The following is a 23,571-nucleotide window of genomic DNA, read 5'->3' on the forward strand; positions in this document are numbered from 1 at the left end:
ACCTAGAGCCCGTGCTCCGTAACGAGAGAGTGAGAAGCCCTTGCACTGCAACGAAGAGCAGCTCCCACTTGCCGCAACTAGAGAAAAGCCCGCGCACAGCAACAAAGACACAACGCAGCCAAAAATAAATAAATAAATAAATAAATTTCTTTTAAAAAAAAGATTTTCCCTTATCTTTGATTCACAGCAGGTAGACTATGGTGTGTTTAGGTGTGGATTTTTTTTTTTAATTCTGCTTGGTTTTGCTGAGAATCTTGCATCTATTGGTTGATGTTTTTCACTAAACCCAGGACATTTGGGGCATTAGTTTTTCAAATACTTTTTTCTGTTCCATCCCTTCTCCTTCCTTCTGGGACTCTAAGGACATATGTTAGACCACTTGATATTACCCCACAGGTAACTGAGGAATAATTTTTTAAAAACTTTTCTTTCTGTTCTTTACATTGGATAATTTCTATCTGTCTTCACATTCACTGCCCTTTTCCCCTCCAATCTGCTGTTAATTCCACCCTGTAGAAATTTCCTTTCAGATGTTGTACTCTTCAGTTTTAGGATTTCCACTTGGTTCTTGTGCTGGTTTTACACTGTGTCAAATCAGCTAAGCTGGAATTACATTTTTTTCAGACTCACTTCCCTGTATGGTTCCAAATTAGGGCTGGCCAGATGAGGAGTCTGCATGAGATTTGTAAGGGAGAGCAGAGCCGCGGCCGTGTTACGCGCTGGAGGTGGCTACGGCACGTCGGGCCCTGCGGCAGCTCACTCTCTGCTGCTGGCATCCCTTCTTGGGACGGGCAGCTGCCACTGGGCCTCCTCCTTCAGCCTCTCTGAGATCTGAGCCAGTGAGCATGCAGGCCCAGGTGAAGGGCACGAGCTCCTTCTCCAGGTCCCACCATCCTTGTGGCTGGAGATAGAGACAGATGCTGGTTTTAGTTTGTCCTCATGGGTTCCTGTTCTTCCTCATGGGTTCCAGTTTGTTCTTGCTTTCCCCCACATCTCATCCAGTTTTCCTTCCCAATCGCTGGCCCTGCCAACCTACGATGACTTCAAGCTCATGACTAGAGGCAGAGACACCTGCCTTCTGTAGACATTTTTACCAGCGCCCACCATTTCATTAGGTCTACCCCCTACAATAAAACCCTATATTCATATCACTTGCAGTGGTTCTGCTTCTTTGATTAAATCCTAAACATTTCTCTGCTGAGATTCTCCATCTGTTCACTCATGATGACCATCTTTTCCTGTAATTCCTTGTGCATATTTATCGTATCTGCTTGAAGGTCCTTCTTCTAATTTCAATAGCTGGGTCATCTATGGATCACACATAAGACTGCTTTTTCTTTTAACTCTTTGTTAATAAAGGAAACATCATCTTGTTTCTTCATGTGTCTGATAACTTTTGTCTACTGGCTGTTGTGGAGAATAGGTTGTAGATACTCTGTCTTCCTCCAGGGAGTGTTGATTTCTATTTTACTCAGCAGATAAATGATGGCTGACCACCTTGAGCTTGCAGAGACTTGATTACATTTTCGTTAGGGTGGGTCTGTTTCAACTTTGTCTTTAGGTCTCGGGTGAATCCCTTGGTCTTGGGACATAGTCTTTACTCCCAAGGTGTAGTTCTTCTGTGCTTTCAAAGAAAATTCTGAGGTGTTTACTGAGCCTCTTCACCCTGGTGTGACTCCAAATTTTCCCCACGACCACAGGAAGCAGTGAAGTCCCTGCTCTGACTTTCAGCTCTCCAGCTGTTGCCTAGAGTCTCCCTGGAGATGTGTAGCTTCAAGGTCAGCCAGGAATTTGAGAGGAACTTGCATACATATGTTAGGGCCAGCCCACCTGTGAATCCCTCATTTCTGGGGTACCTCCCCTCATTTTCTGATACTCTGGGAGCCCAAATTCTGTTCTCTTGACACTTCAAGATGATAACAACAGATTTCTGCTTGAATTCTAGCTGTTCCATTCCAAATGGACTGGGGTATGCCCTTTGGGGAAAAAGCCATATAAGCGTACATCTCACCCAGTGTACTTCTCTTGATTCAAGGGTTGAAGCCTCTTTATCTCTGTTTCTGCCTGCTTTGGGTCACTTTCAAGTGTCTGTGAATTTTTTTTTTTTAATATTTTGTCCAGATTTATAATTATCCATGGGAAGGTTAGTCTAATGCAAGCTACTCTCTTATGGCTAGAATCAGAGCTTTGAGATCATCTTTTAAGGATGAAGCAAAAGGAAGCGAGAAGGGGGGGGTGGTGGTTCCTGAATCCTGTTAACAGGAAGAGAGCTGGAGAGGTTTGGGAGTAAAGAGGTGTCTGACGATCTCCTCCTTTAATAGACTGCCTCCCTTTGCTGGAAAAAGAGAGAGAGAGAGAAAGAGAGAGAGAAAGAGTGTGTGTGTGTGTGAGAGTGTGAGGCGGGGGGGCCCCGGAGCACTTTAACCCCATCTCCCTGAAGCCAGCGCACAGGGGTTAGAAGGCAGTGGAGGAACGTGGGGTGAAGCTGCCCTCAGCGCCTTGCCAGCTGCTGGCAGGTGTGTGGACACACGCGCCTGAGTGAGCAGGGTCCTTGGAACAACCCAAAGGCTGGTAAAGACACTACGTCTGCCTGCCTGTCTCCCTCCCCCCACTGCTAATTATTTGCTCCAAACTGTCAAAACAACATGAGAATGAGCAAAAGGGTCCCTAGGATACTTTGTTTTTCTGGTTTGTTCTTTTAAACATGTCCCAGGGTATCTGATGAGGATGCTACTGATGGCTTAGAAATCATGACACCTGCCGCTGGCCCACATTTCGGGGCAAACAGCCTACTGTCAAAGCAGCAGATAGGAGGCCTGCAGGCCACGTGGGCTCCTCACAAGTTGGAGACCCTAGATACTGGGCCAGACTGTGTTTCTAACATTTTTGGAATTAGTTGCACACATTCAACAGCATGGATTCCTAGCCGAATCCTTCCGAGGGGCCCACACTCTGCAGCCTGCCGTGGCTCCCAGGCTCCCCAGCACTGAGGCTTGTCTGCTTCTCTCATTTGCATTCCTGAACTCGGCTTATCTGGCCCCGCAGGTTTTTGAGTCTGTGAGTCCTGCTCTAATCATGCTGGGTTGCTACCACTGTCCTCAGCAGCACCACCATAGTTGCCTGTCTGGAGTTTAGGGGAGCTGGAGAAAGGTCTGAATTAATCCCTGGGAAATAAGGACGCATGCAAAATCCCCTGGAGAAAATGACCAAGCAGGTCATGGCCTGCCAGGAGAATGGCTTGAATGATAACGGATATTCCCACAATGCTCTAAGAAAGCCTCCCTGGGCCTAGACCTGAAGAGTGTTTCTGCTGAGGACCCCGTAAGGTAGACATAGGCTGAGCTGAGGGAGGGGCACCGTCACCACAGCAGTGAGAGGCTGGATTCCACCACGGCGTCCTTCGTACCAGCAAAGTGTCCCGCCTACACGGGCAGGCACGGTAGCTTCCGGGCATGAGAGTAAAGAGAGGAACGACTGATTAAAGAGGGCTGAGTCATGATGTAATGGGTGGAGGGAGAGGAGAAGACAGTGAATTTAAAGACGGGACAGAAAGGCATCTCTAAAGAGACTCGGGAAATCTTTAAGTCTGGAGAGTGAGTGAAGAAGTCAGGGCCTGTCCTACAGGAAGGCCTTGCACAGCCGTGGTCGGGAGTGTGTGGTCAGAATCAGACCCAAACACACAGGCTTGGAGATTGATTGTCTACGTCAGGGGTCCCCAGCCCCTGCGCCGTGGACCAGTACCGGTCCATGGCCTGTTAGGAAGTGGGCTGCACAGCAGGAGGTGAGTGGCAGGCGGGCGAGTGAGCGAAGCTTCATCTGCAGTACCCCTCGCTCCCCATCACTCGCATTACCGCCTGAACCATCCTCCTCCCGCCTCGATCCGTGGAAAAATTGTCTTCCACGAAACCGGTCCCTGGTGTAAAAAAGGTTGGGGACCTCTGGTCTACGTCACCCTGGCAAGTTTTTGCTCTCTGAATTTCCTCATCGGTAAAATGGGGATAGGACAGGACGTACATCACAGGGTTGTGGGAAGTGAGTGAAGGCTTATGAAGTGCTTAGTCCAGCTTCTAATAAATGTGAGCTGGCATCATCATCATGATTTGTTGTAGTAGAGGTAAGGCGTGAACACGATGTGCTGGGAAATTGTCCACCACGGTCATGACCACGGTCAGCATCACCCTATTTCTTCATGTCAGAGCACCTCGTGCCAGGAAGCCTTTGTCAAATTGCAAATTTCACCTGGACGGTTTATTAACAGCAATGAACACATTTTGAAGGGATAGACAGCAGTTTCAGGAGACGTTCAGACTGCCTGGATCTGGTTAGGACCATCCCTCGGTGGCTTTGAGAAGCGTGAAGGCCACATGAGGACATGGCGCTGGGAGCAAAGAATGGAGGACGAACCACAGCCCTTCCTGAGCTGGTCTGAGTGAGACCTCGCCCTGTGCATGGAACTCACATTGTAGCCTGGAAACAGGTCCCACCTGATGTGCTCTGGCAGCGCCGGGTGGGTGCGAGCTCCCTGGTACCCGTGAGCAGGAGTCCGGTTGGGATAAGGGTGGAGGCGCGTGGAAGAAACCGCTGCCTTTTTGGATCAAGAGAAGGACCTGCTGGGCCTGGTGGGACATCAGGGATGTTGCCCAGCCTGCCCGAGGGAGGCCCCTCTCAGCCCGGAGCTTATAAACAGCAGGCAGATGCCACAGAAATGAGACGCGTCCCAGTGAAAACCAGCCCATGCATCTAAGAGGAATGCAGAGTTGCTTTCCTTCCCAGCTCTTTCCTGTTAGGCTTCCACGGAGGTCCGTGTTTGTGGAAGAACTTGGGTCTAACTGTTGCCGACCGATGCCCGCGTTCTCCCCGCAGAGGCCGATCGGCAGCGGGAGGGGGATGCGGGGTGGCCGCGAGGGAGGAGGTGACATTTGCACATATGTCAAGGGACAAAGCAGCGTCAGTGCAAACGCAGTGGGACCTTTTCAACGAGAAGACGAAGTGGTCTTTTGTAAGTGATGCGCGGGTCTGTGGGGACAGGAATGGCGTAGCTGTGGGGACCCGTCCTGATTATCTGTGGTTGCCATGGGTGGAAATCGCTCTACGGAGTAGCAATTCTTTTCAACCTCTTCCCATATAACATGTTTTACAAGAGCTGCTAACAATTGGCAAAATTAACTGTCACTTTCCCCCTTTCCACCATGAACAACAAAAGGGCCAGATGGCAGGCAGCGTAGGGCAGAAGGAAGACTTGCGAAGGGCTGGGCTGGCCGCTGCCTCACTCTGCAGCCCCAAGAACCAGGCCCGGGAGAGCGGTAGCTCCCCGGCCGGTGCTCCGTGGGGCCGATGCCCGCTGGGCCAGACCCCCCACGAGGGCCCTCCAGGCTCCAGCAAGCTCTCAAGGCTTTAGCTCGAATTCAGCCAGGTCTTTGGTCACCACTGCCAACCCCAGTTAACCACGATGCCGCTTCCTGGGAGCAGACCCCAGTCTTTCCCGCGAGCGCCTTACCCCTCTGTCCAGCGGAACCTTCACGTCCATGGAGAGAGACCCTGTCTCCCTGTTGATCATGGCTGTTCTCAGCTTCAGGGGGAAAGATAACAGAATTAGTAATAGAATAGATGATAGAATCTTGGCTCACACTGGATCATGAAGGCAACGAGCGCTGGCTTGGAGGTGGCCCCTGGGGACACGCTGTGTTTTCCCCTTCCTCCTGCAAGCAGGGTACAGGTGGGAATACAGACCTGCTGCCAGGTTCCCTTTAGCTGGAATTCTGGAATTCACTCAGAGGATGCTCCCAGTGGGCTGATGGGCGAGGGAACACAGTGGCCGGGCTCTGAGACACAAGCTTTCCCACACCCAGGCCAGCCTACAACGCCCTCACACCCAAACTCTGTGGCTCACAGACATGTGCTCCTTCAGCCCCAGAGGAAGAGACTGTTCTCTCTGTGGACGGTGGGAGGACTGCCCGTTAGAGGCACTGCTTCTGCTTTGGGCTGAGGGAGCGGGCTGAGCTCAGCGCCTGTGGCCCTGGGACCCACCGTCCAGCCAACCAACCCCCTCCCGGCCGCCCACTCACGGTGCCGGCCCGGTCCTCCCACTCCACTTCCGAGAGGTCCACGCTGTTGTAGTTGGGCTTGGGCTTCAGTTTCTTCCCCTCTCTGTACTGAGTGGGCCAGTCAAGGGGAGAGACAGGAGGTTAACACAAGCCCCAGCCCTTCCAGAAAGCCTGTCTGGTGCAGTCATAACCCAGAGAACCTCAGCGATTCCTCGTGGTCGTCTGGGCCACGTTCCCCCCAAGGCAGAGCAGCGCTTGCCAACATTTGAGTCAGATGGTCTCCCGACCTCGGGGAGAGCATCTCACACACCAAGGAGCTCCCATTGTGAGTACGCTTGTCCTAGTTTTGGACTCTCGTTGTTAGAAAGCTCTTCCTCATGCAGAGCTGAAATCTGCCTCCTTGTGACTTTACCCGTGGGTCCTAGGCCTCTCCCTACACAGAGCTACACAGAGAGCTTCCACCCGACAACCCTGAGGGTTTTCGGGGATGCTCGTCACTGCTAAGACGTCACCTCCCCAAGCTAAACATTCCCGGTTTGCAGATGCCTCAGTTTCCTCTGATTCTCTTCTGTTTTGTCAATGTCACTCTCGAAGCAGAGTGCCTGGGACAATCGCTATTTCAGATGGGGTCTGACCAGTGTGGGGTGGGGTGTGACCCGTGCAGACCAGAATATCGTACGGCTCTGACCGCTGCCTCTGATTCTGTTAATCCAGGACAGCTACCTCGCCCGACAGGTCAAACCGAGTTTACAGCCCATTGGATTTCCTTGACCTTCCTCGTGATGCACTGTTAAATCACAGCTTTTCCATCTTATGCTTGAGCATTGAGTATTTTGCACAACTTTCCATGCATTCCTAATATATTTCATCTTCTTAGTTCCAGCCCATTGTTTTAGAAGAATACTTTCTGAATACTAATTTTCTCCCTTCATGTATTAGCCATACCTTCCAGACCTCGTGGCATCTCCTTCTGTGTTTTCATCTTGTTGATAGAATTTTTTTGTGTGCAGTTTATTTATTTATTTATTTAAAAATTTTTGGCTGCGTTGGGTCTTTGTTGCTGTGCGCGGGCTTTCTCTAGTTGCGGCGAGCGGGGGCTACTCTTCGTTGTGGTGCGCAGGCTTCTCATTGCGGTGGCTTCTTTTGTTGTGGAGCACAAGCTCTAGGCACACGGGCTCAGTAGTTGTGGCGCGCGGGCTCTAGAGCGCAGGCTCAGTAGTTGTGGTGCACGGGCTTAGTTGCTCTGTGGCATGTGGGATCTTCCCAGGCCAGGGATCGAACCCGTGTGCCCTGCACTGGCAGGCGGATTCTTAACCACTGCGCCACCAGGGAAGTCCTTGTTGATAGAATTTTTGAGAGAGACAGAGCCAAGGACAGACAGATTCCGCAGAGCCCAATAAAGCCCTCCATCCAGCTTGACAGGAACATTCATCAACATTCTTTGAGTGTTATTATCATTTTCTGGCCCTGACTTCTCTCTCTCTGACACCAAGAGAGATATCGTCAAGTCATCTGCTGTTAGGTGTGCAGCATTCCCCAGGTTTAATTTGGTGATAGATCAAAAAAGGAAAGAGGATAGTTTATCATCAGGGTCATTAGGAATTAAGCAGAGCGTCTCTATTTAGCAGGACGAGGCCCCCCACAGATGCTTGAATGGCTGAAGTCCCCCATCACTGTGTATTTTGCTTCAGCAAGTTTCCTCTTTGCTCAAGAAAGTGTCTCCAGTTTCTTGCCTGTGCTCGAATGATGTTCCCATTCTTGGCCTGTTGAAAGTCTATTCTCATGACAAACAGCCCTGCTCTGCCCTCCTGTTCACGGGCTGTGCTCCTTTTGAGTAAGAAGTGACCCTCCTGGTTCATTGCCATCTCCTAATCCCTGAGGGTACCTGAAAGGTCATCCTGGGCTCCTCATAGGAAAACCATAATTCCGCTTCCATTACTCATATTTTGGGCACTGACATGGAAAGATTTCAGGCCAAAGGTATGGCTCTGGCCCCTCTTTTAATTTATTACTAGGCGTATCCTCTATTATTTTTCTTTTTTAAACTCAGCTGTTGTTCTCCTCGACACCTGTCATGAATGGATCGCTCTCTCCGCAGGAATCTCATTGCATTGGCTTTGCCGTATGGGATAATGTTCTGCGTGGTATAGCTCTCTAATCGTTTCATTTGTGTAAGTCTGTTTCCTTAACTGGACCATAAATGTCTGTTGATAGCGTTCTCGGAGCATGATTAGGTCGGGTGTGCGACGGGCCCACAGTACGCGTTGGTTGCTTGAGACCTTATATTCATCCACACTACATAGATGCTGACAGACAGGTTTCGGACTGGTGGCCCTTAATCCTTAAAGTCACCTCCAGGGTCAACATTTTTGTTCTTTCCCTAATGAGTCATTTTCTTGGCCCTGGGGCTGCCCCCCCCCGGACCTGCTGGTATCGGTCAGTGACCCATTATGGGTTCAGATGCTTGCTCAGCAGAGTCCGAACTGGGAAGAAGGAGTGGTCTCCAGTGTTCCTTGCTCTCTCTCAACTCCAAACCCCTAGCGTTTCCTTAAATAGCTCAATCAGTGCCTTTGGTCACTCAGCGTCTGTCTGACCCGAACGGACAGCAGTGTGGCTTAGGCTGGTCTCTCCATGGCACCTGGGCAGGTGAGCGCTCGGAAAGGCGCCCTCAGTGCTGCTGTCCTCAGTGCCAACCTTGACTCCAGAGGAGACTCGTGGAGGGGAAGGGTCACGACGCCGCTGGGACCCCAACTCCCCTCCCCGCTTCCCAACAACCACACTGGGAGGTGTGGCCACTACTGCCACGGATGGAGGCCTCGGGGAGCCCCCCGGCCGGGGAGGCAGAACCTTAGATAAAAGGCTGCTGCTTTCTCTCCTGGCCTCGGCTGCTCACCTGAACGCAGGTGAAAATGCCATGAGCCCCCGCCTTGGGATGGAGGGAGCTGGAAGGGGGCAGGAGCCCTCGGGAACACATCCTCAGGGAGACCACCTCAGGGCAGCCTCAGCTCTCTCCCCACCTCTTGGGAGACGCCTCCTGCCATTTGTAGTGTTAACTCGGCACCCACACCCTTTGGGTGGCCCCTGGCGATCTGGGGACACATGGTCAGACTCCAAGACGGAGCGTGGGGCGACTGAGGGGGTGACAACGGGGAAGGGGACGGGTCCTCCAGGGACACTGCACACTCATGACAGGCTCCCTGGAGACTGGCTGCTACCAGTTCGTGTATTTCTGCCTTGTCTCTCCTGCTAGATCATAAACAATGTGAAAACAGGGACCATGACAATTTTTTTCTTGTAGTCCATCGGGTTCTTAAATGGAGCTGAATGCGTGTTCATTGTTTTAACTGTCTTTATGAACTACCCCCAAATCCCGTACAGTTAAGACCCCCAAGGCAAATAGGATCGGTACCTACCAGGGGTCGAAGGTCAGGATGTGAGAGGATGTAGCCATTGTTAGTGTTCAAAAAGGCATAGCCATGCACCCCGAGCTAGGAAGACAGGGATGGAGGGGGTCAGAGGGTATTTGTGCAGGAGGACGGGGCCGGGCAGGGGGCGGGGCCCCGGGCGGGAAGACGGCCTCTCACAGCCGCGTTTCTCGGCCGCGATATGAACGCGCTGGGCAGCTTCCAGCCGCTCACTCTGAAATCTGCGCCAGATGCTACAGTTGGCAGTGACCCTAACAATGCACGTCACCACCCGCGTCCTTCCCGCCACTGCTCTGGGGCTTTGATTACACAACCTCGCTCCTCCCCGGATGGGGCTGCGTGGCCGGCAGGAGGACCAGGACAGGACAGAGGTGCCGAAGGCCACAGAGCACGTCGCAGCTGCTGTGACCAAGCGTCCCAGGGGCCCAAGTTTCGGTTCCCCTGCTCTGTGCCCAAACGTCTCTAAGGGCGGGATGTCCGGGGGTGGGATGTGGGGGGCAGGATGGGGGGATGTCTGGGGGTGGGGTGTCTGGCGAAGGGGGATGTGGGGGGCAGGATGGGGGGAGGATATCCGGGGGGTGGGGTATCTGGGGAGGGGGAATAGGACGTCTGGGGGTGTGACATCGGGGCGGGGGTGAGAGGGGGCCGCAGTCCCCGTCCCAGCTGTGGGCTTGGCTGCACTGCCTGCAGGGAGCCTCCGGAGCCTGGTGGGGTGGCTCCCGGGGGGCCTGTGACCCTACCTGGGGGACTGATCCAGGCTCACCTTGTACTGGGGCGCCAGCTTCATCAGCTCTCTCAGGGCCACGTCAGAGCCCACCACACCCAGGAGGATGCCGTGGGATCGCTGGAAGGAAATGCCAGCTTCAGGGGGGACCAGGCTTCCCATGCACGAGGCCAAACTGAACCCACGGCCTTTCCAGAGCCGGAAGAGGAAGCCACTTGGACCTAAGGTGGTCTTTCCTCTGCAGTTAGATTTTAGGCAGAGTTCCCTGGAATAAAAATCTAGAACCTACTAGAAGAGGCCCCAGGAGTAATCTCAGCCACTGGGAAGATTAATGTCCAGTATTAATATTTAAGTTGTAATATTTAAATGAAATACAAAGTTGAATGAAATATGAACTTTCATAGGAGAGGCTGAAGTACTGGGACCCAAGGGCCCCTAATCTAGGGGGACCCTGAAACACCCAGGGCCCGCGAGGAAATATTCCCTGGCCAGGTGGAGGATGGACGGCTCTCACACTCCCCCACCAGAGCCTTTACGAACAAGCCACAGCCTGCCCACACTGGAAGGTTCAATGCGCTTTTGCTGGAAGCCTGGCAGGTGACCCCTCTGGCCCTGATCCGCAAGCCAGGGTCCCAAGTCCAGAGCAGTGGGTCAGCGCCAGGCTGGATGAACAGAATCACGGGGCAGCTTCGGGAAGTGCGGACCCTGCCCCAGCCCCTCCCGACCCAGAGATTCCGACGTGGCTACTTGGGCACAGGGCCTGGAACCTGAACTTAAACCTTCCCAAGGCGGCTCTGATGCCACGTCAAGAACCACAGGTCTAAAGACGCCAGGCAGCGGCCGGAGCTCTAAGCCGGGCAGCCGCTCATGAGCAGCCACTTACTGTCTCGTTCTTCTTGCTGAAGACAGGCATGGCCACGGTGGTCAGCAGCGCCAGGCTCTGTGCCTGCGGGTAGAGAGCTGTCAGGGGGGACGAGCGAAGGGCAGCGTCCACAGACTGGGGACCCAAGTCACCACTTCAACCACAACTCAGGGGCGCCTTCCAAGGGGAGGAAGAAATCCCCAAGGAGGCTTCCTTTCTCTGCATGAAGACAGCTGGGGGAAAGGCTGGAGGGGGGAAGGCCGGACAGGGGACCGGGCTGACATCACTTAGCGAATGAAGCGCTAAGCCGGAGCGGGTCCCAGAGCCCCCGAGTATGCAGCCCAGCCCCTGAGCACGCTCACCCAGGCCTCTGGTCTCAGCCATGCCAAGGATGAGGGTGCACCCATGGGACCAGCCCATCTGTGCATGAGCCCAGAAACAAAGGCTCAGACAGCAAGAGGACAGGCTGAGGAGTCAACAGGGGACAAGTTCTGGTCACTGAGATGCCAGATTGTCAGGTAAGACTCCCTGGACATTTCTCTTAAAGGTGGGGTGTGCCCCCCTCCCTTCCTCCACCTGAAGCCTGGAATTCGGCCGCAGTCGTCCTGAGCCCCACTAGCCGCTTGGACTATGTGGACCTCAGGGATGGCAGGGGGCAGGGGGCAGCGGGAAGGGGCCAGGGGGCTCGTCATCCACCTCTAGGCTTCTTTTACGTGAGGGGGAAACACACTTCTCTCCTATCGAAGCCACTATTTCCAGATCTCTCTTAATCCCAGCCTGCTACGACGCTGCTGGAGCAGGGGTCTGCGTCTGTGTTGGGTTTGAGGAGTGTCAGGAAGGTCCCCTTCCCCGACATCTCATCTGACTGTCTACCTTCCATGTCTGGTCCTGCATGGGGGAGAACTACAGGAGGTCTTCTTGGAAACTCGGGCCCTGAGGGAGGCCGCCGGTTAAGCTGTAGTGTCCTGAACCACTGGTTGGTCCCCTTTCTTCCCAGAGCAGGTGAGGATGATGGGAAAAGGGAGGGATGAGTCTGGGGCAGATGGCTCTGTCCACGGGGGGCGGCCCTGGGTGGGGGGTCTGCTCCCAGGGCTCCCGGGCCAAGATGTCGCTCCCCCAGTGTCTCCCCAGGAAGTGCTCTGCCCACCCCATTCCCAACCCAGGAGTCATCTCTCACTCCCTGGGGGCCCCACCTTGCTGTCCATGTAGGCTTCCGTCCAGGTGATGTCATGGTCGTGGTTGATGACCATGGGCCGGCTGAGCACGTGTAGGTATTCCATCACATTCTCCTGGGCATCCGCCAGCGTGGAGATCTGCGTGTAGTAGCCTGTGGAGGGGAGGGGGCGTACGGCTGTGGATGCAGGGCCTGCACACCCCCCAGCTGCCGACGGCTCTCAGCCGGGCCCCTGGCTGGGAGCTGCCCTGGGCCACTAGGCACCACTTTTCCCAAGGCTGCCCTCTCCCGGGGCAGCCGGAGGCCAGTGGTGCTGCGGGGACACGAAGACCTGGCCCTGCCTGGACTTGGGAGAACCTTGAGGTCCCCCCCAGCCCAAGCACCAGAGCTGTACCAGGAGCAGCAGGGCCTCAACTCAGGGCGCGAGGCCACCCCTCACTCCCCGCAGGGCTGTCCTCAGGGGTGCCTGCAGGCAGCTCTGTCCCAGGTCTGTTTTCTGAGAGCCCCACCTCCTCGTTTTCCTGACTGCTGTCGTCCCTCAGTTACAGGGAGGGGGCTGCAGCCGAGGTGGTATTTAAAAGAACAAATGCCTTACAAGGCTGTGACAATTTATCACGTGACCGCTCGTCACCTCCCACAGGACACTGTTGCCAGCTCTGGGGAATGGGACAGCTTTCATTCCCAGGGTGCCTCTTGTCTCGGACACTTTGACCATGCTCTTCCCTCGGCCCAGAACACCCTTCCCCGCTCTCTGCATCTGACTCACTCCTACCACTTCTTTCTGTCTCACCTTAGAACCCCGTCCTTCAGGAGGCCCGCCTGGACCCCCCAAACGCGGGAGGGCTCTCCCCTCACCCAGCACCCTGGGCAGCCTGTGCCCCTCTGCCCCTCAGTGCGGTGCAGATGGTCCCGTCATGGATGCTCATGTGTGCGCCGCCCCGACTGGACCGGGCCTTCCTGACCACGTCGACCCCCTAGGGCCGGGAGAGTCAGCAGCCCCCAGCAGGCACTCGGACGTCCTGCTGGGATCGAGGAGCCTGAGTTGGCACCTCGAGGCCCGGGTCTTGGGTTCTGGCCAGAGACAGATGAGGGCTGCCACACACACAAAACATTAATCTAAAGAAAATGACGGCCTCTGCCTTTTGTCTGGAGCAGAAACAGGGCACACGGGCTTCATCTGCAGCAGCAGGAATGGAGGCTGGACATCAGGGACGACTGACATTGAAAGGTCGGGCCCATGTCTACATGGTTTTCCGTGTGGCGGTTTGGATAAGGCTTATTTGAAGAGACAGCCGAACTGGAGTCACCACCTCCAGGCGCTCTGCGGGAGGTGTCATGGGGGTGAGAGCCCCGCAGGGAGCAATCGACATGGGTCTTGCTTTGTCTCAGCAGGAAGGGGGCGGATGCTGTCACCTTTGCTCTGGGCCCCTTTGTGGGAGGCCTGGCTCAGCACCTGCGGGGTCCGGGGATGCCCTCCCACCTGCGCTCAGCTGAGGCCGCCGGACGCCCTGCCTCACGTGACGTCACCCACCTTTGTTGTTGCACGCGATCCACTTCAAGCGGTCGGCAAAACTTACTTCCTTCCCGATCAGGTAAGTGAAGACCCGGACCTGGTGGACAAGACACGGCGGACTCAGCAGAGTCCCGGCCGCGAGGGGCCTGACCGTGTCTGCGTCTGAATCTGGGGCCGGGTCTGTGGATTCTGCACTTTCACCCCTTTGCGTCAGGAAGGGCCCGGGGCCCAGGCTCGCGGGGATGCCCGCCCGGCGTGGAGGCTTGCCCGGCGGGGCTCACAGCTGGCAGTCTTCCATCTCTACCGTGCCCTCGCTCGGGGCCTCTGGGGTCACCCTGATGTGGGAACATCATCCTGGGGCTCACGGGGTGGGGCGCATGGACACGGCAGAAGGAGGCGCTCCCCCGGCCCCAGGCCCCCTGCCCAGGGAGGAACCTTGCGGTCCGGCCAGTTGTATTTCTCCAGCACTGGCTCGTACTCCTCCACGGCCCCATCGGTGATCAGCATGATGGCCTGGTTGCACAGGCTTCCTTGCCCGGCCTCTTGGAACTGCGGGGAAGACGTGGCCATGACTCCCCATCTCCCCTCACCGCCCCGGCGCCCCTGCTCCGCCAGCTACCGTACCTGCTGCAGGATCTGGAAGGCCTCACTGAGGGCTTGGCCCACGGCCCCCACGCCTTTGACCATCAGCTTGTCCACCAGCTGTTTGAAGTGCTGTCCCGGGTAAGAAGACAGGGGAGGGTCAGCCGGTCAGTGGACCAGGGAGCCTTCCCCTTTGGTCGTACTTTCAGAGGCTGCGCAGAGCTATTTGCCCAGAAGAACGAGATTGCAGGACCCATCCCCTACTTTCACGGCTGGACCCCTGCAGCGGATGTTTCTCACATGCCCCCGGGATAAGCCGAGAGGGTGTGAGTGGCCGGGTGCAAGGCCACCCTCACCGCTGGATGGAGATGCTGGACCAGCGCCAGGTACACTCACCTCTCGGTTGTCCCGATCCGCCTGGACCAGGATCCCTTTAAAACAAGGCTCGACGTAGTGGATGTAGTCGTTGTACTGCAGAGGGCAGAACACACAAGATCAGTTTGGAAAGTCAGGGCCCCGTGACAGAGCTCGCAACTCACGGCGGGCCAGGGGTGGGGTCACCCGGGCTCCTGTGTAATATGATCTTGGGGGACCCCAGGTTTCTGGCAATTTTCTCTGAGTAGAGGGGAGGGAACAGTAGGGCCTTAACTCTAAACGTTCTCTCTCAAATCCTGGCCCTTGGCATCTTCCCAGGAGGCCAGCTGGGTGCCGTCCATCCCTGGGGCTCACGGAGACCGGGAGTTACCTAACTCTCCTCTCCCATTTCCTTCTGTTTGTCCCCCCACTTCATCACCTTTTGGGGGCAGGTGGAGCGACCCTCAGGAGAGTCGCTGTGGTAGCAGGACCAGGGGCTGCTGGCCCCTCCTCCGGACCTGTCTGGATTTGGGGAGGAAGGAAGTAGGACCCTGGGATCACCCATCCTGCAGATGGAGGAGGCTCCTCCCTCGGTGGCGCCAGGCAAGGGCACACGGGCGGGGCTGAGTTAGGGATCTACTCAGATACCCCTTCATCTGGACTGGACCCCAGCCTCGTCTGAGAACCTGAGTAAATCTACTAACTCCGAGAAGTGGACATACGCGTTTCCCACGTAATTTCAGAAACTGTGGACCCCTGGAAGCCTGTCTTGGGTGGGAAGCCCCAGCTTCAGGGGACAGGGTCCTTCACAGCACGAAGCATCAGGTGACCGTAAGTACAGGTCATTCTGGTGCAGGCAGAGGACGGGTCTTCTGGAACAGGAAGCCGAGTTTACCGAGATGATGTTCACGAAGTCGTTTTCCCCCAGCGTGTCCAGGATGGTGGAGACCGTGTGCTTGGCGATGGTCATCCGCAGCCCCTTCATGCTGCCGCTCGTGTCCACCAGGATCACGATGTCCTTCGGGGACGTGGCGGCTTGTATGTACCTTTAGCAGAAAGGAAGGGACAGGCTGACGGTGGGAGAGCCAGAGCCAAAACCGCCGCCGACCGGGTCTCCCTGATTTCCATTCAGACTCTGGCTGAAAGTTCAGGTCAACGCCCAGGGTTTCTCAGGCCCGGAACCACTCCGTTCTGAAGCCGCTTCGGGTGCAGTAGTTGGGACTGTGCCCATCGAATGGTCAAGTGCTCACGGTGACCCTTGTCCTCTTTGTTTCGGACCAGCCCTGGTCCCGGGGTGCTGGCAGTGGGAAGGGAGGGAGCTGGATGCCCCCTCAGACTGGGTTACAGATCTGCCAGAGAAGGGGTGAGGAAGGAGGGGAGAGCCTGGCTGAGGGTTGGTGCGAAGACAGCTCAGAGCCCTGGGAGGAGGTCTGGGGCGGGGAAGACAGATGTGGTCAGGGCTGGAGCAGAGCAGCTGTAGGGGGACGGGGTGGGGGGAGAGGGATGCAGAAGGACACCCTTCTTCTCCTGTGTTGGATTAGTTCTACACACCTGCGGCCCTGGGGTGGGCTCGGGGCAGGCCCTGGAGGAGAATGAGGCAAAACCCGAGGCTACAGAAAGATGCCGGCCCCAGAGGCCTCGCCTCGGGGATGCTTACCAGCCGCGGTTCCGGCAGTCGAAGGTGATGACTCCGCTCTCATCAGGCGTCCATTTGATGCCTGGGGAAAGAAAGTCTGGTTTTTTCGCTAGCTCAGAGAGGCTGCTCCAGAGCTTCTGGCTGGGTGCTGACACCCCGCATGGCCAGGACCCCCAGGGCAGTAGGTCAGCCCCTGCGAACTGAGGCTGCAGCACGGAGGGAGGCCGGCTCTTGGAGGGACACTCACCTCCCAGCGGCCCTGATCCAGAGTCGGGTTCATTTCATAGGTAGGACCCCGACCCCCCGCCCAGCCATGTGGTTCCTGGGACTCATCGGTGAGGCTAAACTTCCCATCAAACTAGACGGGGAGGCACAGGGGTGTGACTTGTATTTAGCGTCATTGCCACCCAGCAGAGTGTGGACAGAGCGGCGCGAGCCAGGGCTCTGAGCTGCAGCCCACCTGCCTCCAGGCAGGATCCGCTGCTGGTGCCCACGCCCTTCCTGTTAGCTTCCGGGGGAGGTGGTCTGGCTACAAGACTAAGCTCCTCAAGGTCAGGCCCTCCCGGTGCCCGGCGGGTCTGCAGGGACTCCCGGTACAGCAACGGAGAGGGGCAGCTGAGGCGGAAGTTCTTGGCTCTGAACCAAAACCTTAGAAGAGGGCTTTGGTGGTCCCGGGTGGGGTGCCCTCAACCCCGAGCAGAAACAGAGGTCAACCCTCTCGAGGGAAGCTTTCTCAAGTCGGGCCTCACAAGCCAAGGTCACCACGTGCGTTAGAAAGAGGCCCCTGTGGGTGAGAGGCAGCCGAGGCAGGAACCGTGAGATGCGTCCTCCCAGGATGACGGGCGCTGCTGAGACGGGCAGACGAGAGCGTGGCCATTGTGGAAAAGGACCGAGGGGTGGCCTCGAGCAAGAGGGCTCCGCAGGCCCCGTGAAGCAAAGCGCTCGGTGAACGGAGACCCACAGGAGTAGGAAATGAGCTCTGTCTCTGCTCCACTGATGTTAAGTACGTGGTTTGCAAAGGACAAAGCGGGCGATAATCCCCCACCTAGCAGAGCCACCGAACCCCCAGTTCCCTGAGAGACACAGAGAAAGGCCTAAGCACGTTCCTGAGTTGTTTCTGCAGGAAGCAGACACCACCGATGAAAACTGCTGACCGCAGGCACATGGACCCCAGACGGATGAAACCAGGCGGATGAGGCTTGAAACCTCACTTTGATGCCAGCCAATCCGAGAATTGCGCACGAACTGATCAGGCCCCTGCACCCCTCCCCGACACGGCCTTTAACCCCTTCCCTAGACGTCCGCAGGGAGCTGGAGCCCTTGCCCTCCTTCTCCCTGGTGCACCGGCTCTCCTTTCGATAAAAAAGCTTTGCTCGCCTAGGAGTCTTGTGGGAGTGATGTTCATTTCTATGGTCTTGCTTTCCCAGAATCTAGAGAGAGCGCCTGGGAACACAAACAAGGGATGTTTGTATCAAATAACAGTGAGAGTATCTAATTTGCGGGGATAAAAACAGGGAAACATTAGATGAAAATAAGTCAGGGTGGGGAGGCGGAGGTGCAAGTGGGAGAGTTCTAAAGTCCTTTTTTGACTGCAAGGAGGGTGAAAATATTATTTTAATTGTTATATCTCAAAAATGCTTGATAAAATAGCAGGGCTAATTACTAAAAGAAAGGGAACAGAGGAATAAGTTCCAAACTGACAGAAAAAAGAGAAGTAAGGGGGTAGGGGAGATTTATCAAAAAAGATAAATCTTTTAAAAAGACAGAAAAGAAGAAAAAAGGAAACATAAAACTAGAGGGACGAGCAGAAATTTAAAAAATAAGATAATAGCATGTCCGAATATATCAACATCATACATGGAAATGTGCTTAACTTGCGAAACAGTAAAAGAGATTGTCAGTTTGCATAAAAATTAAAAAGCTATAAGCTATTTTCAAGAGATATGGCTAAAACAAAATGACATAGAAGATTGGAAGTAAAAGGATGGAAAAAATATATATATCTATATCTCTGGCAAATACCAACTGAGAGCATACTGGTATCACTCTATGAATACCAGACAAAACAGACTTAAAATAAAAAGTGTCATAAGGGCCAACAAGGGTCAAGCAGACATAAAATCAGCAAAGACATAGAAAATCTAAACAATACGATTAACAAGCCTGATCTAATGACGTAAGCAGAATTTTTCATCCAACAGTTAAAGCACACATATTCTGCTGAAGCACACATAGAATATTTACAAAACTTGATGACATACTAGCTATTAAACTAAATCCCAGCTAATTTCATATAATCAGTACCACACACACTGTGTCCTCTGACTTCAAAGCAACCGAGCTAGGAATTTATAATAAAAAGATAAATATAAAATCCCTATGTATTTGGAAATTAAAAAAGCACACTGTTAAATAACTGAAAGGTCAAAGAAGAAATCACAGGGGAATACAAAAATATTTAGAAGCAAACAATAACTAAAACACTACCCTGACACCAGAAAGCACAGGCAATAACTTCTGTGTATCAAAGGACACAGTCAACAGAGTGCAAAGGGAACCCATAGAATGGGAGGAAATATCCAGAATGTATAGAGAACTCCTGCGACTCAGCAACAACAGTGACAACCTCGTTTAGAAATGGGCACGTTTTGTGTTTGCACACAAGCTGACGGCTCTGGACGCCCTGAGGTGGCGGGATTTCCGCCCTGGGGGAGGCTTGAGGGACATGGGCGTTGTCTTCAAGCCTTTGAAGGGCTTTCCATGGAAGAGGGATGAACTTGTTCATCAAGACTCCAGAGAACAGAAAAAGAACCAAATGGCTTGTTGTGGATTTGGGCAGAGACAAGAGGTACCACTGAGGGAACCGGTGAGCCCTGAGGTCGCTTTGTACTCCTCCTAAGAGAGGCCCAGGGGACACACATGGCTGTCCTCAGGACCCTTTGAGACAGGCTGGGACCTGGCACCTGGGATCCTTTGCTGCAGTGCTTGCACCTGGACAGACATCTCCTCCAGCAACAGAATACAAAGAAACTATGAGGGACTAAAAATACCTGCGTGCCTGCAGAGCTGGGGCAAATTATGGACAACACGATACAAAAAGACCAAAAAAACCCAACTGCCACTTCTGAAGGGCCGGGAGCAAAAGCAAGGTACTGGGCATGCCCCCTGCACTCAACACCAGAAAGGGGTGGGCAAAACACCTAAGCCGCCGCTCCAGCCCGACCCCTGGACACACCCCTGCCCTCACCCCATATAAGGAACCAGCTCGCCCCGCCCCTATACCCCCCAGGGAGTGAGCGAGGGAACCTGTTGTTTGTTCTCACTCTCCCTGCGCAGCAGGGGCCCCAGTAAAGCCTTGCCTGAATTTCTTGTCTGGCCTCTTATCAATTTCTATTGACTGGGGAAGGCCAAGAACCCTGGCCAGTAACACTTTCCGGTCCCCATCTCAGAAAACAGGGCAATATTAAGGCTTTCTGGACAGGGGGCTAAAATAAGAAGAGTGGGCATGAGCTATGGTGGTGAATTATTTTAAATGAGAAATAAAAGAAGGCAGAGCTCTTGAAGGCCCCGTGGAAGGGCTTCTGTCTTCTGTTCGCTGGTAGACAAGGGAGCTTTCCCCGCTGCCTGCTGGGTTGGCCGCTAGCCTGTGACACTTCCTTCCCTGCTGTTGAACGAGTGACTTTGCCCCACTTCTCCAGTGAGGATGCAGCCTTCTGAAGATCGGAATTGCTTTGCCCTCCTTTCCACCTCCCACGTGCTTCTCACAGGACAAGAGTCCAGGTGGGCATTTATTGGCTGGTTACCGAGGCGTCGTTTGTTCATTCCTTCATCAGCTTGAAAGTGTGCTTATCAGGTTGTGAAGGGGATGCAGGTGGGGCTGGAGGTGCTTTTGGACCAGGGTCCATCTCCAGTGCCTCCGTCGCCTTGTTCCCAGAGACGGAGCCCCGAGGACCGTGGAGATGCCTCCCAGCAGCCTCACCTGGGTAGATGCGGAAGAACCCAGCCGAGCTGCCAAAGTACTGCCAGGTCAGCGTCGGGTCTCTCTGGAAGTTCTCCACAAAGACAGGGTTCAAGGCTTCGGACATGTAGATTCCATTCAAAATATCCGGGTCTGAAGGGTAAGATTATAGGAGGAAGTGCAGGGGAAACGAGATCAGTCCTCCCCCGCTGAACACGCATGCACACACACTCGTGTGCACACAGCCTGCAGCGACGCCACCCACGACTGCTGTCCACACCCGCACTCCCCCTCCCCCTCCCCGGGGACCCCCGCTTGCTCCGGGCGGGGCTGCGGGCGGGGGTCCGGCGGGCACCTTTGTTGTAGACGTTGGTGGGCAGCTGCACGCTGCTCAGAGACGTGTTCACCAGCAGGTCGCTGAAGTGCGCGTTGGCCTCCAGGACGAACTCGGCCCCCAGCTCCACGTAGGCGCCGCTTGCGTCCTTCTCATTGATGAGGACGGAGTTGTAATAGTCAAACTAGGGCGACACCGAGGAGATGGGAGGGCAGGGGGCCCAGGGAGGGGAAGGGGAGAGAGAGAGCGTCACATGGGATGGATATCAGACAGACTGACTGCCACGTCCACACTGGTGGAGGATTCCGGCCACGATCACTGATTCGGGGCAAATATCCATCCAGACATTGGATCGGATGGTTGATTCTTCTGGGTTTTGGTGTAAACTGTCTAGATTACGGCTTCAGTCCCCACTTCGGCGTGTGTGGACGCAGCCAGCGTTGGAGACTGACAGGCGGACACAGATTCAGGGGGAGGGGGACAGACGGAGGCAGCCTGGCCAGCACCCCGAGATCTTGCAGGAGGGGGAGGGCTCCTGGGGGACCAAAATGGGGGTCCCTGCAGGGGGGGTTCCCTCTGAAGAGAAGGCCTGCAGCCTGGCCTCCGGCCAGCCATAAATGTCTCCTCAAATACTCACAGTGGTTCAGAATCAAACCTCTACAGCTTCGTACAAACCTGTGCACATTGAAAGATAGAGCCGGGCCTATGCAATTCCCACCCCATGTCCCATCCTCAGGTGACCCCAGCCCCCGGGGCGTTGGGACATTAGTCACCGTACCTCCCAGGGCTGTGGGAGTGGGAGGACTCACCACCAGGGATTCGTTGAATTCGTGGTTCAGGTCGGCCTCCTCAGCAGCCTCGACCAGATTCTGCGGGCGGGGACGGGAAGGGGAGAGTCAGTGGGGGAAGGAGGCCAGAGGCCCCGTAAGGTCCACTCCCAGGGTCCACCCGCGAGAACTGGGGACAGACTCTCGGACCAGCACCTGCGCACGAACGCGCACAGCGGCACTAGTCACAGTAGCCCGAAGGCAGGTGCACGTCACAGGGACAGGAAGCCAGTCTGAAAGGTGACACACTGAGTCCTTCCCGCTACGTGACTTTGTGGGGAAGGTGAGGCTAGGGACACAGCACAAAGGTCAGTGGTTGCCAGGGGTTTGTGGAGAGGGAAGGATGAGTAGCCGGCAAACAGGATTTCTTAGGGCAGTGAAACTACTCTATATGATCTCTGATGATGGAGACACGTCGTTATACACTTGTCCAAACGCCCGGAACGTACACCACCAAGAGTGAACCCTCATGCAGACTGCGGACTTTGGGTGACAATGACGTGTCAGTGTAGGTTCGTTAATTGTACAAACACACCGTCTGGTGGGCGTGTGGATAGTTTTGGGGAGGCTGTGTTTGTAGAGGCGGGGGGTAAATGGGAACTCTCTGTACTTTCTTCACAATTTTGCTGTCAACCTGAAACTGCTTTAAAAAATAAAGTCTATTAAAATGTGTGTATGTGTATCTATCTCTCTCTCTGTATTCAATCTGTACATATTCAACAGCCAAAAGGTGGAATCAGCCAATATTTGACCTTTTGTATCTGGAGTCTTTCACTTAGCACAATGTTTTCAAGGTTCATCCATACTTTAACATGTATCAGACATGTTTAACATGTATTCATTTCTTTTTATTTCTGAATAATATTCCATTTTATGGCTATCCCACATTTTGTTTATCTATTCATCAGTTGGTGGACATTTGGGCTATTTCCAAATGGAAATTCCTCCATTTGTGACAACCTGGATGAACCTGGAAGACATCAGGCCAAGTGAAATCAGCTGGATGCAGAAAGGCAAATATTGCATAAAGTTACTTATGTGTGGATCTAAACTAGTCAAACTCCTAGAAACAGAGGGTAGAATGGTGGTTGCCAGGGTCTGAGGGAGGGTGAAATGGGTGCTGGTCAAGGGGTACAGAGTTTCCGTTGTGCAAGATGAGTGAATTGTGGAGAACTGATGTACAGCAAGGTGGCTTAGGTGACAATATTGTAGGGTGTGCTTGACCTTTGCTAAGAGGGTAGTTCTTGGGTGTTCTCACCTCTCATACAAAAAGAAAGGGGTGGGGAGGGAGGGAAGAAGGAAGGGAGGGAGGAAAATACCATTTATCCTTAATGCATTGTATCCTTAATACAATTACCATTTGTGAGTGATGGATAAGGTGTTTGGCTTGGTTGGGGTGACTATTTCACAATGGATGTGTATATCGGGTCATCAGGTTGCACATCTTAGTATACACAACTTTTGATTGTCAATTATACCTCAGTAAACCTGGGGGTGGGGGAAAGGAGACCGGAGCTCCTATCCTGGCTTTGCCAGGGGGAGCCGCTGCCCTCTGGGTCTCTATTTATACTCCTGTAAACTGGGCAGAACCAGCGTTATCCCCAACAAGGAGGGAGGGCCCTCCTTGCTTCCCTACTCCCGACCCCCAATGCCGAGATGTGATGAAGAAATTCCATGCGGCAAAGATTATTTTAGTGCCGCTCTGCAGGCAATTTCCCCACGGGCACCCTCATAGGAGGGTCCGCAGCTGTGGCCCTGGGGGCACCCCCAGCAGGGAGCAGGGCCTCAAGCTTGGAGAAGGTCCACAGAGCAAGTGCCCCCTGGGTTGGTTTTCCATGTTGAGGCCGTGGGAAGGACGCGGTGCCCCTGGAGCCACCGGAGCCCAGCGCCCTGGGCTCTGGAGGTGTCTCAGGACCTCTTGTGCTCTGGCGCCAGGAGGGCCGGCACCTAAAGAGGGGCATCCCTGTGCCCCGGTGTCTGCACTCCGCCCAGACCAGCCGACTGAAGGAGGCGGGTGTTACTGCTGTGTGGCTTCCCGGGGGGTCAGCCTCGCCTGCTGTGGGCGGTCCCCAGGTATCCCTCATTGCTTCCTGACGCTAAGAGCCCCCGCCCTAAGCCTGCAGAGAAGAGGCTGCAAA

At 54.5% G+C, this 23,571-nt stretch overlaps 1 protein-coding gene across 1 annotated transcript in view; it reads right to left on the minus strand.

The window, feature by feature from the left end:
* CACNA2D4 (calcium voltage-gated channel auxiliary subunit alpha2delta 4) overlaps positions 1 to 23,571 on the minus strand; it is an 84,358-nt gene that overhangs the window by 53,675 nt on the left and 7,112 nt on the right. The window contains exons 6-20 of the mRNA XM_061206696.1: positions 21,416 to 21,475; positions 20,628 to 20,790; positions 20,294 to 20,425; positions 16,336 to 16,396; positions 15,574 to 15,724; positions 14,721 to 14,795; positions 14,367 to 14,456; positions 14,178 to 14,291; positions 13,761 to 13,839; positions 12,233 to 12,382; positions 11,077 to 11,153; positions 10,233 to 10,313; positions 9,458 to 9,532; positions 6,066 to 6,152; positions 5,498 to 5,569 (exon numbers count right to left, since the gene is read on the minus strand). Of these exons, the coding sequence (XP_061062679.1) occupies positions 5,498 to 5,569; positions 6,066 to 6,152; positions 9,458 to 9,532; positions 10,233 to 10,313; positions 11,077 to 11,153; positions 12,233 to 12,382; positions 13,761 to 13,839; positions 14,178 to 14,291; positions 14,367 to 14,456; positions 14,721 to 14,795; positions 15,574 to 15,724; positions 16,336 to 16,396; positions 20,294 to 20,425; positions 20,628 to 20,790; positions 21,416 to 21,475 (1,467 nt within the window). The remainder of the gene's footprint in view (positions 1 to 5,497; positions 5,570 to 6,065; positions 6,153 to 9,457; positions 9,533 to 10,232; positions 10,314 to 11,076; positions 11,154 to 12,232; positions 12,383 to 13,760; positions 13,840 to 14,177; positions 14,292 to 14,366; positions 14,457 to 14,720; positions 14,796 to 15,573; positions 15,725 to 16,335; positions 16,397 to 20,293; positions 20,426 to 20,627; positions 20,791 to 21,415; positions 21,476 to 23,571) is intronic.

This window comes from Eubalaena glacialis, chromosome 11 (genome assembly GCF_028564815.1).
Source record: "Eubalaena glacialis isolate mEubGla1 chromosome 11, mEubGla1.1.hap2.+ XY, whole genome shotgun sequence".
In the NCBI taxonomy this organism is placed as follows: domain Eukaryota; kingdom Metazoa; phylum Chordata; class Mammalia; order Artiodactyla; family Balaenidae; genus Eubalaena; species Eubalaena glacialis.